The sequence below is a fragment of the Trichomonas vaginalis genome, chromosome III (genome assembly GCF_026262505.1).
Source record: "Trichomonas vaginalis G3 chromosome III, whole genome shotgun sequence".
Lineage (NCBI taxonomy): Eukaryota > Parabasalia > Trichomonadida > Trichomonadidae > Trichomonas > Trichomonas vaginalis.
In genome coordinates this window covers 21,846,168-21,861,688 of record NC_067205.1, presented here as the reverse complement: position 1 = coordinate 21,861,688, position 15,521 = coordinate 21,846,168, and the positions used below count along the sequence as shown (strand labels likewise).

Genomic DNA, 15,521 nt, shown 5'->3' with positions numbered 1-15,521 from the left:
GATGGCACACCATTAGCTAGAACATGGAAAGACCAAACTTCATTCTTATGCACTATTCCAGTTCAACGTGATGGAGCGGGTATATTCTTTGATGGATTAGAAACTTTCAACTCACAAGTTACAGTACAAGTGAAAGCTTATCCAATCATTCAGGGTGAAAATGACACTTACTGTTCAAAGGTGACAAATCCTCCTCAGGTTTGGTTTACTAGGACTACATATTGGACATGGACACCGGATGAAGGTTTGAAATATCATCCAACAGGTACACCACCACAGTATAGAAGTTCATATGATGAAATATTGATGAATAGAAATGTTTAAAATTATAAATTTATTTTTGATTAAATGGATTTAAATTCATCCACCCCTTATGAAGAATTAGCGGGAGTATATAATACATACATAGATGATATGATTAATGAAGCATTGAGTGATAATAGAAATGCTCTATCTAAGGAAAAATTAATGAAAATTCCATATTCTGAATGTTACTTAAATTCAATCACTGCAGCAATTGGTAAACAAAATAAAGGTAAAACATTAACGATATTAAAACAAATTATCATTATTGCTAACACTTCCCCCCATTCACATGTGTTAATTTATATCAACCGTTCAGGTTCACCTTCAGATGATACATTTGAATCATTAAAGCATTTAATCAAAATTCCAATTATTTATTTATCACAAGAAGAAGCGGAAGATTATTTGAAAAACTTTTTAATGTATAAAGAGTTATATAATACAATCAAGAAGCAAGGATTAGAGGATAAAATTATTGATAAACAAAGGGATGAATTATTTGAAACACTTTCTATTTCAAATTTTGATAGAGAATTTTTGCATTCACTCATTTTTCTAGATGATGCCGTGAAATCAAAACTAATAACAAATGAGAAATCATATTTTAATCAGTTATTAACTCAATGTCGACACATTCAGTGTTCATTCTTCATGGCTGTTCAATACTTCAAAGCATTAAGCACAAACATTAAATCAAACCTGTCCACCCTTTTCATTTTCAGTGGTTTTAGTCGTCAACAGTTGAACGTTATGCTTTATCAAGTGAATTTACCAATGAGCATTAATGAACTTTACACACAATATCAGCAATTAGGTGAACATGGAAAAATAATAGTTGATTTAAATAAAGGTTCCATTAAATTCGAATAACTTTTTATAATTAATTTTTATTTTTTATTTATAATTAAACATGACAGAAATAGCAAATCTTCTACAGGTTCCATTAAAACAAGGGACAAACAAAAGGGGTGCATATAATAGAACTATGAAAGTTCCTGATGGAATGAAAGAATTAGTTCATATTGTTGCTGGTCTTCAAAAAGATGTTAAACAAATGAGAAACGTTTTAACATTACCAGAAGCTCAAGCATATGCCAAACGTCAAGGTCCAAATTGGGAAGCACACGAAGCAGACATTACGGGTCCAAATGGAAAACCTGATGGAATAAATGAAGTTTTCGTTACTGATGGTCAAGGAAATATTAAAGTCATAAATGGTATAAATTAACAATACTGATTATCCTAAACGTAAAGCATATAATGAACGTTATCCTATGCCAATTTGATGAAAATGGAAAAGCTGTTAAACAATACATTGGAGAAGGTGAAAATGGTCCAATTAATTCATACCGTCATAATCCATATTCTTATTCAATGAAGAATTAAATGCTATTGAAGAGGGACCGGATGGATTACCACGATATTCTAACCAGTTTGATGGTCAATATGCAAATTTGAGATCTGAAATTCCAGCTAAGAAATTCTTTAAAGTTGCTTTATTCGATCCAGTTTTCGCAAATGTTAAAGATGAACTTAAACAGCAATTCCAACCAATTATAGTAGCAAGAATTGCATCAGGTGCTTTATCTCAAGCATTCAAAGATTTAATTAAGAAACCATTATATCAGCAACGAGGTTTAACTTATGATTTAGTTAAGGAATCAGATAAAAGAAAATTTGAGAAATCAAATGATTATAAGAATGCAATTAATGAATATATTCGGTCTATTAATTTCGATGAAAATGCTAAAAATCAACTTCATGAACAAATACAGGAAATAATAGATTCAAAAGTTCCAGCAAAATAAAAGTTTAAATATATTTTTTTATTCGAATATAAATGAGAAGACGTTTCACTAGTCAAAAGAACACTAACGCAAAAGCAGAGATTACGGTTGGTTATAACGTAAATGATGATAAATCACGAATTATTCAAAATGTTAAAGTTAATGTTAGTCCTGAATTAACAAGGTCAGCAACTCAACCAAAATTTATTAACTCGTGACTTACCGAAGAATGAGGAGATGAAGAAAAATGAAATGGAGACCCAATCATTTTATCTGAACCCGGTAAAGAACCTGTTGAAATTCCCACTTATCCAACATACCCCACCTCTTTCATCAAACATCGAGAACCCAGGAATTCTACGATTCCAGTCGCAATGCGCCATATAAAATAGACATTATTCTGAATTAATGAAAATATATCGTGATATCATAACTGATAATTATGATTCAATAATAAATTTAATTGACCAATCCGGTTAATTATTTTACCTTATGAATCATTAATTCACATTATCGCCATTCTTTGTGATGTTCAAGATTCAGACGTGAAGATTCAATTTTTCATAGATGATGAGGTTTCATGCTGCGGAACAGTTGCAAAAATAAATCCTATAAAGGATATTAGCACAATTAAGATATCAAAGAACGGAACAACAACTGAACTTCATTTAACATATAATGATATTTATAATAAAATAGTTGATGAATATAAAATATCACTTGAAAAATTCTTTGTTAAGGCTATTTAATATTCAAGCATTAACATTATCGAATAATAATCCTTTGAATCATAATCGATAATAATTGACCTTTCACCAGTTTCTATCGTTGTTTTATTTCTTTTGTTCCCCACTATCCGGATCAGTCATTGTAATTGTTTTTGTTATAGTATCTGCTTTATCTTTAACTTCAATCTTTTTTCCATCGGGATATTTAAACCAAAATTCCAAAAATTCGATATTGTCAATCTGTTCATATTTTAATCTATCAATTACATTTTTAATACCATCTGAAAATCTTATGAAATGGTCATTATATGGGTTTGATTGAACTAAATTTGAATGAAGTGAAATATAACCTGATGATGAATATGACATCGACTCATATTTTCTGAAAACACTAAAATTTATAACATGAATGAATTTCTTATTCGTTGAATTTATGAATTCTTGAGGTAATCTTATTCTAGTTTTATTTATCACTGGAAAATAACGCTTTACCATATTTTTAATCGTAATAAAAAAATGTCAATTATCAATATTATTTCGAATAATTGTTGTGAATTAAATTTAACAGTTAGTGGAATTTATAATGTTACTCTCGTTTCTGTGAGTGGTAAATTTAATCCCATTCTTTTAGACCCTTCAGATTATATATCATTTATTAAAGATGACCATGAAAAAACGTATGATATGTATATAAATAATGTGATAGTGAGGGGGGATATTAACACAATTTTAAGTTATTTAAATGAATCATTTATCGTTATGGTATGAAGAAAATTTTAAATCAAAACCTGATAAACTTTTTGAACTTGATGAAATAAATAACCTTATTAAATTTCCGCTGAAAATTAAATTTTGTACTCCTCGTCTTCGTTCATTGTTGGGGATATTAAATTTGAAAAAGATGTTGGGGATGTTTTGTATTCTGACACTGGTTCTAATTTCATTTTAATCAAATGTGATAAAGTTAATACCCCAATGAGATTTTCACATCAAACATTAGACCCTAACTCTTACCCATCAATACAAAACATTTTATCCATCAACTTAAACACATTTTCTTTATCATATCCATTTCAATTATCCGGGAATTCATTTATTCTTCATTCAAAAGATTTATCAAATATTAAATTTAGAATAACTGACCTATTTGATTGTGATTTAGAATTTATGAATGAAATATTATGGCAATTTCAAATAGAAAAAATAGCTGATGAGATAACAGATTAAATATTTATTTTTAAATCGTAATAAATGATTAAACAACAGCAACCACAGACCATTACATACGCCACATATGCATATAATTCAAAGACGGCAGAACAAACGCAAAGGTTGAAATATGGAGATTTGGAGATAGTATTGAAAAATGACCATTTTGAATTCGTTTGCAAAGGTGGTGCAGTGATATCAAATATAAAAGAAATTTTATTTATGAATTCAAAAATTAAAGGAATAACGGATGATATAACATCAATTCCACCAGAAGAACAAAGATATTACGCATTAAATGCATTTCCTAAAGTTTTGAAGATTGGAAGATTTAATTTAAATGAGGAATTCATAAAAGGTTTCCTAAATGACATAATGAAGAAGGCAGATAAGGAATATGTTAACGATGAGTTAGCATATGTGGCTAGTGAATTAAATAAGAAGGCATATAAGGAATATGTGGATGAAAAAGACAATGAAATTAAAGAAAGGGTTGAATGGTACCATGAACGGACATCAAAGAGTTTAGAAGGTAAAGCCAATACAGGGTGGGTTTCAGGATGTTTAGACCTTAAAGCAGATAAAACATATGTTAACGATGAGTTAAATAAGAAGGCAGATAAGGAATATGTGGATGAAAAAGACAATGAAATTATAAAAAGGGTTGAATGGTACCATGAACGGACATCGAAGATTTTAGAAGGTAAAGCCAATACAGGGTGGGTTTCAGGATGTTTAGACCTTAAAGCAGATAAAACATATGTTAACGATGAGTTAGAGAAGAAGGCAGATAAAACATATGTTAACGAAATATACCAAAGTTTGATAGGAACAAAAAATATTGAAACTATTGTTGGCGATGTTTCTATCTATGAAGAAAACAAATATTTTAGATGGGAGTTTGTACACTCCTTAAAAAATGGTATACGGTATAAACTCATTCCGAAAAATAACAATGAAATGTATGTAGGCTATATAAAGAATGATGGTACACAAGTTAAAGTTCCATTAGACAACAACTGCTACTTAAACTTATATGGAGACGAACAAATGAAATATTTAAGAGTTTATGAAATGGCAGATATGACATTGCCTGACCCAGCTCCAGCACCATATTATTATGACTATGGAGATGATGTCAGAACACCACATGTAGATGAACAAAAGTTAACATTATATTTAGATTATATAGATATAAAAGATATAATGCAATAGAAAAAACGAGAATAGTATATATTATACAGATGACAGAAATAAATATTATAGTCAAGACTTTACCTACCCTGAAAACATAAGATTATATTATTAAAAAATATTCTGACACAAACCAGAAGAAACCTGAAATAGTTACACTATATTTTAAGTTCAAAAGAGACAATCCTATATTATCTCATATGTTTGATTTAATGAACCCAGTAGGTTCTATTTATACATCTATGGAAGCAAGAGGTCCTCAAGTAATGTTTGGTGTTGGTGCATGGGAACAAATAGTTGACAGGTTTTTTATTGTGCAAACTCTTCAAAGAAACAGGGGGAAGTAAAACGATTTCAGGTGAAATTTACCCGCGCATAGTCACTACATAGATAAGCACATCTCAAGCAGGTTGGCATAAGCATAGATATTGGATTGGTCAGGAATGACAAAAGGTAAAGGATATGATGTTAAAGACGACGTTAAGTTTGCCATAATTGTTACTGGAGTGACACTCAGGGAGAAGGAAAACCATACATTTCGTTTCAGGATATACACAAACAACGGACAAAGTAAAGAATACATGCCACCATTTATGACTGTATTCGCATGGTATAGAGTTCAATGAACACACTTAACCCAAAGGGTTTAGGCTTACCGAATGAACTAAATATATTTTATGTCTGTAATTAATTAGGTAATGAAGTAATGGATGAACTACAGAAAAGAAGTTAAAAGCTTGGGGTCGTTTTGTACAAAAATATTGTGAGTAAATGATTTAGGTCATTCAATAATTAATTATTTTTGAAGAACTGAAGGTGTCACTATGTCACCATGTGTCACTCGGTTATTTAACTTCTCTGAAAAAATGTGACAACAGTCACAAACTTTAGAATGGCATAATTTAAATTTTTATTTTTATCATAAATGAATACCCCACAAGCTCAAAATTTACCACGAATCATAACAAGGGAGGAAATGATAAAAATGATGCGAGAACTTGCTAAAAATAACAAACCACTAAAATTGAGAAAATGCGGTTATGCAGTAATGATGGAAAGAGAGATGTTGTCGAAGAGGAATAAAAATTAAATTTGGATTGAGTTTAAAAATTCATCTTTATTAAATTCATCTCTTCCAATCAATTTATTTATTCTATTAAATTCTTTTATTTTTGCTTCACTCAGTTTAATGATTGAACGGTAAGTTTCTAATTTTTCGATTATTTCTTTATCGTTTTCAACCCCACCACATTGCAGCTTCTTTTTGTAATAGCATATTTTTGATTTAATTCTGTTTAGTTTCTTTTTATATTCATTGTCTGGACTCTTGACTGCTTCATTGTCACTCATTTCTTACGAAATAAAAAAATTAAATATTATTTAAATATAATGGAGTAATAAAATAAATCGGAATTTCTATTAATTTATTGTTAACCTCAACTAATGCATTGCCGTTAAATATCTAACAAATTCAAGCTATTGTGTCAAATCTTCGTCTTCTTTTTGTCATTGATTTATCAGTTTTTCCATAATCGAGATGAATCAAAACTTTTATCCCTTGTTTAAAATTCATGAGCCCCGAATTAATTTTTCACGTTTAACATCATTCAACCTTTCCATTTGCTTTCTAATATATTCCCATTCTTTTGAAATATCATTTTTCATTTCCACTGGTTTCATGTTAATAGTTCTATGCCATGTATTATTGTAATAATATACTAACTGCTGTATGATGGAGTCATGATTTCCATCCCAGTATATCTGACCGTTAACCCCTAACGCATCTCTAAGAGTTCTCATTACCGCATCAACTATTTTATTATGAAACGTATATGGAGAGGATGAGAAGTAAAAATTAATTTGTGGGAAATAATGAGTCATAACTGCCTGAAATCCTTTATCACCATCACCCCTTATATTTTCTACTCTTTCATGATCTAGTAAGTATTGTATAGCTCTTCTTGTTTCCTGTTCTGTTTTCCCTTTCACTGGAATGCAATATAAATATCTAGTGTTAATGTTAATGGCAAATAAATAAGTAACTTTTCCTTTTGAATATTCCAGATGATCGATTTCGTATGAATATGGATATGGTGCAAATGAAGGGCGACTAAATTTTTCCTTTAATGGTTGAATTTTCGGGTCAATTGGTTTATTTAATATCTTGAAATCCTTTTTAAAATCTTTTGTTTCTTTAATGTTTTGAAATGGATATAATAAAGTGAATGATGAAGGATTAACTGAAGGAGGAGGAGGTACTACTGTTGGGGTTTTGGTGTTGAGTGGTTTAATTTTATCTGCTTTGATTTTGATTTCATTCCTTCCTTCATTAATTCTGGATGTATTCTATTCATTTGTTTTAAATATGCTGTATATAAAAGTTTGATATACTTTCCTGCTTCGAGTTTATGTTGAAGGATGAATTCCAAAAGTTGATCTTCATTTAAAAGTCGGGCTGAATGTGGTTTAACTAATGAATCATAAATTAAAGCTTGTGCTTCATTTATGAGCTGCTGAACCTGGGTGTTTTGCACCTTTTGTTTTTGTTCCTTTGGTTTTTGTGGCTCAGGATTATATAATTTATATAATTCATCAATATCTTCTTCTGTTAATACTTTATTTTTGAAATCTTTCAACTGTTTAAGTTGTGATTTAGTTTTTCCCTTTGAATATTCATTATTTTTAATTTTGTCTTTAATTTTAGAAATTATTTTATCATGATATTTCAAAATTTCATTTTTATAATATGAATAATAATAATCCATATCATCACCCGTTATATTTTTATTATATTTTTGGAGATATGCTTTTAAATCGTAATAATTAAGAAAATTTTGATTAAATACTAAATCATCAATTAAAATTTTTAAATCTACGCTATTCATTTATATAAAAATAAAATCTATGTTTTAAATAAATGGCATACAACATCCATTTTCACAACATACAGCCTTAGTGTGTGCTCCTGTTAATGCAGTCTTACCGATTGTTAAGCGAGTCATTGACCCGTTTTTAAGTTGTAAATTAATATTCTGACCATCAAATATCACTTTATCATTTATTATATCCAAATAATTTTTAGGTGTTAATTGTTTATTTTGTCGTAAACTAACACCTTTCATTTTTTGTGCAATCTTTTTAAAATCACTTCCATCAATTGAACCGTTGAATGATGTATAACATTTAGGGCATAAAGCAACCATGTTATCACCTTGTTTCTCAATTGCTAAACCCAATAATTTTTTCTCATGTGCTTTTTCTTCAGCTTTATTCTTTAATTTAGGTTTAAATTTCTCATCAAAACAGAAGAAATCAAAAGGTGCGAATTTGAAAATGTTTTTATCATAAAATTTTTTATCGGTTACAATTGCTTGAAATGCTTGAGTGTTAGGAAGATTTGGGTCGCCAGCGATTGCCCAATATGATGAATCAGTATCACCTTCAATGAAATGAAAATGATTAACATCCATGCATTTATACATAAAATCATAAATGAAAACCAAATACCAGTATTTTGCGTTATCTAAAGTGAAGAATGCCTCTTGTAAACATGTATCACATCTATAAAATCTATCTTTAAGCATCACTTGATATGTATCCTCTCCTATTTCTCTTATGTTTTTAAACTTATTTGACATACATGCAACGCGTGCCTTCTGTGCATTCATTATTTTAGTCTTTGCGTAATTTTGTGTATTCATTGCATCGTAACCATATGATCCATTAAGTGAAATCTTGCAAAATAAACTTTTTCCTTTATTTCCTTCTAATTCAGCCTTTTGTCTTTCGTTCATAAATTTGTTCGCAAATTCATTAAAACAAGTGTTTTTAGTAAATGTTAAAATTGATTGAATATCATCGATGATAAAATGAAATCTGTCTATTAGATACCATAGATAATAAGAAGAAAATGGTTGATATTGGTTGTGTGTTGATGCTAACTGAGTTAATTTTCTCTGTTTCTGGTCAACTGGTAGATTGTTTGATTTCATGTAATTATACATAAAACTGCCAATTGTTTTTTCATCCGTGATAATATCTAAGTTTCTTATTATCGGTAAAAAGTTTATGTAATCATTAATGTATTTTTCATCAATGTGACCCTTTACTTCAGCCACGAATAAAGTATTTTTTTTCTTAATTATTCCCAGTGCTTTTGCTTTCTTTGTTGCTGTATCACAAATGATAACACCATTCAATCTTCCCGGCATATACATTTTATGGTCAGTATATTGAATGAAATCATGAGGATTAGATGAAAATGATGAAGGATATAATGAATTGAAATCAACTCCAACGAAATGAGTCATAATGTTGGAAGTGTCCTCATTTGATACAGTTTTAGTTTCTGGATTATATGAAAGTTTATTAATGTGCGTGATTCCTTTAAGATTAACACGATGTTGAACATTTGATAAACCACCAGTAATTCCATTACGGAGAATGTGATAAGCTTCAACTGAATCTAAAGTCATTGGTAAATTATTTTTTAATGTATAATTTCTTAAATTGATTCTTAAACGTTGAACATCTTCATCTTTATTTGATTTCACGACATTGCAATAACAACACATTAACTGACAATTTTCTTTGGTATGTGGTTTTTCATTATCGATTCTATCCAATGTTGGTTTATTTGCATATGTAAACGCTTTACCACACATTTTGCATTTAGATGAAAGGATTAAATCGTGATAGTATTGAAAATCATCCATTGAAACATTATTTTTAGTATCCCTTTCTGCTTTTTCATCTTGTTTCTTATATGATTCAATTTTATATTTCCAATACTTTTTTGTTAATTCAAAACTTGATTCCACATTTTCTTCTGGATATGTTTCATTAGGATTAAAGTCTTTATATGCTAAAGCGTAACGAATCATTGATGCATTAGATGATAATGAAAGATTATGAAGCATGTCAATTTTATAAACAAATGTTTCTTCAATAATTTTATCAATTGGGTCAATCATAATTTCAACGTCTTTATTGCAATAATGAATAAAATATTCTAATCTATTCTCAAAATTTTTAGCATCATTGAGATATATTTGATAATCACTATCTGATATAGTTTCTTGAGTTAATGCTGAATAAAATGAATCTTGAGTGAATGGTTCCACTTTATATAATTCTTCTTCGTAATTCTCCCATGTGATGAATTGATAAGGGAAAAAGGATTTAACACGTGTTTTATTATTTCCGAAATCTTGAGTGAATTGGTCTAATGTTCCACCCGCTATATAATTTCTGATGTCAATAAATCTCAATTCATATGGAACGTTTGTTTTCTTTACAATGATTTGCTTAAATTGAGAAGATGAACCCAGCATTGATTTTATTTTCCATTTTGCAGTGTTTAAATCACGAAGAATTAAATTTAAATCAAACTTTCCCGAATTAAAACCAATGATATTCACTTTATTAAATTCTTCATCTAAAAGCTCTTTCATTGCTTCCTTTTGTTTCTCATTTAATGTATGGGACTTCATTAATTCTTCATATTGTTCAATATTTGATTTAGCAACTAATGAACAGGTTGAAAATAAAAACTCAATCCAATCAGAGATGAACGAATCACTCGAAGTTAAGCAAAAATTCCTCGTATACGTTTTATCACAGTCTACGACCTCGCCGCTTCGGTCTGAAAGACCTTCAGGACTCAAAGAGTCCGTTTGCGGCTTTAATTTAACCGTTGATGATACCATGAATGGTTTTAAGTAAGCGTTCAAAGTTGCACATTCAGAAAGTAGAAGTTCTTCTTTAGTCTCTAATGTTTCGAAGTCAAAAGTAATATAATATCTTGTCGGTTGATAATATTCCTGCAAATTATGAGCTAATAACCACTGATATATCTTCTGTTTCGTGATATGTGGTGCATATGGTTGTTGTGTGTTTTGCAATTGAACGTCTTGAATTAATCTTCCATTATTTTCTTTACATTTCTCACAATGCTTTAAAAATCTTCTTTGGTTTTTCCTTTCTGGATCATCACGGATAGAATAAACTTCTTCTTTACAATATGGGCAAACTTTATATCCTGTGAGTGCTTCAACGTCTGTTATTCTGTCAGCGTGAAGTTTTCCACATGGACTTTGTGTTAATAAAATATTTACTGTTTCAAATTCTGGATCTATCATTATTGATTCCACTAATGGAAAGTCTACCTTATTTATGTCCACGTCTTCTGGTTGAGGATCACAATAATAGAAATCAATATTAACGTTTAACATTCTCGCTAATCTCTCACTTTCTGATGAAATGTCAAACCCTTCATATGCATCTATTGCTTCATTTAAATAACTTCTTCGAGTTTTAGGATTAACACCATCAGGAATGTTATAGAAGCGTTTAAATAACCTTCTACCTTCGGCTCTTATTTGATTATCATTCATTTTAGCTGTTCCATTTTTATTCATTTATGTAAGAAAAAAAAATTAAAAAATAAATAAAAATAAAGTTTATTTTTTAAAGTCCGAGACTCAGAGAGTCCAGGGCTAAAGCCCATAAAATGAATTAAGAACACATAAATTTTTATCATCTGCGACGTGACGAATACATTTTAATTTACTCAAGAATGCGTACCCTGATACATTAAATCTAATTCCTGTCTTATTTAATTTCACAACTTTGAAAAGGAATGTATGAATAGCTATAAAATGATGAGAAGATGTTTTATGGGTTGTTTCCATTTTTTCTGAAATAAATGAATAAATATAATGTTTATAAGTTTTCATATCTTTTATGTTCTTAATAACGAATGGTATAGACCTTTCCACTTCGTCTTCCTTCGGTGCTGTTCTTTCATATGAAACATTATTGGTATCTTCAATAATGAAACCACAATCGCATAAAATTTTATATGTACCAATGGTTTCTTTTGATATTTTATCTAATAAATCAAAAACTTTATCAACACCTGTGCATTTATTTAAATAATAATTTGTGTAAATATCATGATCTTCTTTCTTAATCGTATTAGTTGCATATGTCACGTTTTTAAGAGCTTTTTTGAATTTTTCGGAATCTAAAGGTGGTGAAAGTAAGATACAGGGGTATTCTTCATTATCAATAAATTGTAACTTATGTTTACGAATAAATTTAGTACCTTCTTCTGAAAGTGTTTCGTCTATTTCACCATCTAATAAATTTTGTGTTGATTCTGAGACATAATTTTTATATCTTTCTTCATGAGATTTCTGAAGTGCTGATTCTGAAGCTGGGATATTCATTAAACCCTCTACTTCATTTTCATTATATTTTTCAACTTCTCTTAATTCCTTAATTTTTTCATCTATTTCATCTCTTATTTTTTCCAGTCTTTCAATTTCATCATATTCATCATCATCTTTAATCCGTTCTTCATAATATTCGGGGAAAACATCGGGTTCTTTAGGTTTTTCTTCTTCAGATGTGGGATATAAGAAATTTATAACATCATCTTTATTCATTTTTCCATCATAATCAAATTCATTTAAAAACTCCGCGAATTTTTGACAATTTCTTAAATAATATTTATCAACCTCATAACCCGCCTCATCTAATATATCCTTTATTTCCTCGTTTGTGAATCCCAATTTTTTAACGTCGTTAGTCTTGACGCTCATTTCATACAAAATAAAAAAATAAATTATTCAAAAATGTAAGACATGAATTTTTAAAGTTTATTTTTTTATTTCATTATGGTAGTGAATCTTTTATTCATGAGGTCTTTGATTATGACTCCATTGATTCCATGAAATTAAATATTCTTTATCATTATATTTATACCTCATTAGCTTATTTTGGCTTTCATATTCATTTAATAATTCACAATCTTCATTTTTAAATTGAAGTTTAACCCATTCAGGATTTAAACAATGTTTAATTAATCGCGGAATATCTGACATCATCTATATATAGCTTCTTTTATAAAAGATAAAAATAAATTATTTTAAAATTAATGTTAATTTTTTAATGTGTTTATAAATAAATATATTTTAATGCATCGTCTATATATAGATGTAACAAAAAAAGTCACACAACCCGCACTCACCTACTACTAAAAATATTACATGCATTGTTATATTTATGCATGGCATTCATGTTACTCATCATCAGTATGAATCACCATGATAAAATCAAGCACAAATAAGATATTATTTAATAAAGGACAGGTATTCATTTGAATGAGAGTCAATCAATAGCAGAGGTACATCATATTACGCGAAAAACTTAAAATAACAGCAGTAAGATCATATATAATTTCAAACTAAAATAGAAAAAAATTGAGATCAACTAAACAAAAAAGATCTAGTTAATCAGAATATCTCTTTTCCATAGTATGCGGATATAAATAAAAAATAACAAATAGAAACATTTTTTTCACTAATTTTGCAAAAAAATTTGTTGATTTCAAAGAAAAATATAAATATTCAAACTTTATTCCCACATTATTTTGATAACATCAGCTTCCTTAAACGATTTCATGCAAATTGGGCACTTTCCATGGCATTTCTCTCGTTTGAGGCAGTTTTCGCAAAAAGTATGGCCACAAGTAGCGAGACAAAGTGTCCTGTTTATACGGCATTGCTCGCATTTGTGTTCTTTATCGGTTTTGAGACCGACCACACTTGATTTTAATTTTGATGTGGCCGATTTCAAATTTTTTGTCTCTTTCTGGATCTGCTCTAAATCTGTCTTCTTTTTATCAATGTTTTGGCTCGTTCTCCGAGTTAATTGTTCGTACCAATTATTTGAAGGTTTACAAGCGACTTGGGACTCGATTACGTCAACATCTTCATACATTTTGCCAATAGTACTCATTGCTCTAACACATTCTTCAACATCGCCTGACATTTGCGATGCAATTTCAAATGTTGAAATGAAAGCACTGAAACCATCAGAAACTTGATCAAAAAGTATGTCAATGGCTTGCCTGAGTTTCCTACTATCTTCTGTCTCGCTGTTGGCCGTAACTAAAGCTCCGGAGTCTAATTTATTTAATAAGTCTCGAAATTCTTTGTTGTTGGACGCGGCTTCGTCCTTTGACTGTACAAGATAATCGTGGAAGGCTCGGAGCTTATCTGTATCACAAACTCCTTCAATTAACTTATTTTCTGCATCTGTATACATTTTATTGGAATTTATGTATTTCGTAATAGCATTCGTTGAGTATTTGTCTTTAATAAACTTGATGGATCTCAATTCTGCAAGTTTTATCGTTGAATTTACGTATTTTTCTTGGATAGCAGCAGATTCTGCTTTAATTTCATTGATTGACTTGGTAAAATATTGACTGGTACCATGGAGATTATTTTTGATCTGTCCTAGCATTATTAATATTTGATTTGCTTGTTTTGCGTAAGAAGAGCTCGTTTTCGTGAATGATTCGCGTGATTTTCTATGAAAACTGATATATCTTTGGAACTGAACACTCTTTTGAAGGATTTCGACACTCGGATACTGCAAAAACATTTTGATTTCATCATTTTTAGCAACCAAAGCATCATGGGCCTCGGAAAGCTTTTCAACAAGGTCTACGAGTTTTGTATGGACCTCTTGGAGTGCGCATTCCTTATTAAAAGATGTAGGATTCGATTTTAAGAAATTTGGAGTGATTTTTATCAGTTGTGTGAACTCGAGAGGGTCGGAACACTCAGTTATGTATTGAATGGCTGGTGTAGTGATTGTCTGTTGGTGAAGATTTTTGAGAATAAAGAAGATTTTGCTAATATCAACTGTTTCCTCGAATAATTTGCTAATTTTCATAAGATTTTTAAGTGCATAAGGATCATCAACCTTAGAAATACTCGTATTTTGTATAATTCCCCTGCAGTAGTTCGAAATTGATTCAAATTCTTCGATAAGTCCTTGTTTTCCTTTAAATGTCACTTCTGGAAGTTGATATTCTTTCTTGAATACATCAGCTATTTGCTTAAGCCGTCCCTCGTGTTTCTCGCAAGAAGCAATAATTCCGTTTAATGCGGAGTTTACGGAGAAAACGGAATCGTTGATGTTACGAAGCTCATCGAACTGCTCCTGCAACTCTTCGTGAGCAATCTTCAGATTGGAGGGGGTTCGGTCCTGCCTCCGCTTCGTCATATACAAAACCGAACAGAGATATCAAATATTGTTTACTTGTAAAGTCAGAAAAATATAAGATTTCTTATTTGACAGTTTACAAAATAAATATTTGACACTTTACAAAAAACGAATTCATTATTAGATCAGAATCATATTGTTCGTGTTTGATACAGAAGAAAATGATGAGATTGAATATGGCAGACGAAAGTGCCTTAGTTTCATTGATATTAAC

At 29.8% G+C, this 15,521-nt stretch overlaps 4 protein-coding genes and 3 pseudogenes across 7 annotated transcripts, besides 1 other annotated feature; 3 read left to right on the top strand and 4 right to left on the bottom strand.

The window, feature by feature from the left end:
- Nucleotides 1-12,896: part of a mobile genetic element that runs on past the window's edge.
- Nucleotides 349-1,176, top strand: TVAGG3_0741000 (uncharacterized protein; the record flags this gene model as incomplete). The annotated part of the gene is made up of 1 exon (XM_051244885.1): nucleotides 349-1,176. One exon carries the CDS (start codon nucleotides 349-351, stop codon nucleotides 1,174-1,176), a length of 828 nt encoding a protein of 275 aa, XP_051091472.1.
- On the top strand, nucleotides 1,636-2,114 carry TVAGG3_0740990 (annotated as a pseudogene). Its single transcript has one exon. A coding segment is annotated over exon 1 (479 nt).
- Nucleotides 4,406-5,850, top strand: TVAGG3_0740980 (annotated as a pseudogene). The gene has a single exon. A coding segment is annotated over exon 1 (1,445 nt).
- On the bottom strand, nucleotides 6,594-8,109 carry TVAGG3_0740970 (annotated as a pseudogene). Its single transcript has one exon. A coding segment is annotated over exon 1 (1,516 nt).
- On the bottom strand, nucleotides 8,134-11,643 carry TVAGG3_0740960 (DNA/RNA polymerases family; the record flags this gene model as incomplete). The annotated part of the gene is made up of 1 exon (XM_051244884.1): nucleotides 8,134-11,643. The coding sequence occupies one exon, from the start codon at nucleotides 11,641-11,643 to the stop codon at nucleotides 8,134-8,136; it is 3,510 nt and encodes a 1,169-aa protein (XP_051091471.1).
- On the bottom strand, nucleotides 11,722-12,675 carry TVAGG3_0740950 (uncharacterized protein; the record flags this gene model as incomplete). The annotated part of the gene is made up of 1 exon (XM_051244883.1): nucleotides 11,722-12,675. The coding sequence occupies one exon, from the start codon at nucleotides 12,673-12,675 to the stop codon at nucleotides 11,722-11,724; it is 954 nt and encodes a 317-aa protein (XP_051091470.1).
- Nucleotides 12,897-13,253: 357 nt separating the features above from the next.
- Nucleotides 13,254-15,314, bottom strand: TVAGG3_0740930 (zinc finger, RING/FYVE/PHD-type domain-containing protein; the record flags this gene model as incomplete). Its single annotated transcript, XM_001303506.2, has 1 exon — nucleotides 13,646-15,307. The coding sequence occupies one exon, from the start codon at nucleotides 15,305-15,307 to the stop codon at nucleotides 13,646-13,648; it is 1,662 nt and encodes a 553-aa protein (XP_001303507.1).
- Nucleotides 15,315-15,521: the final 207 nt, after the last annotated feature.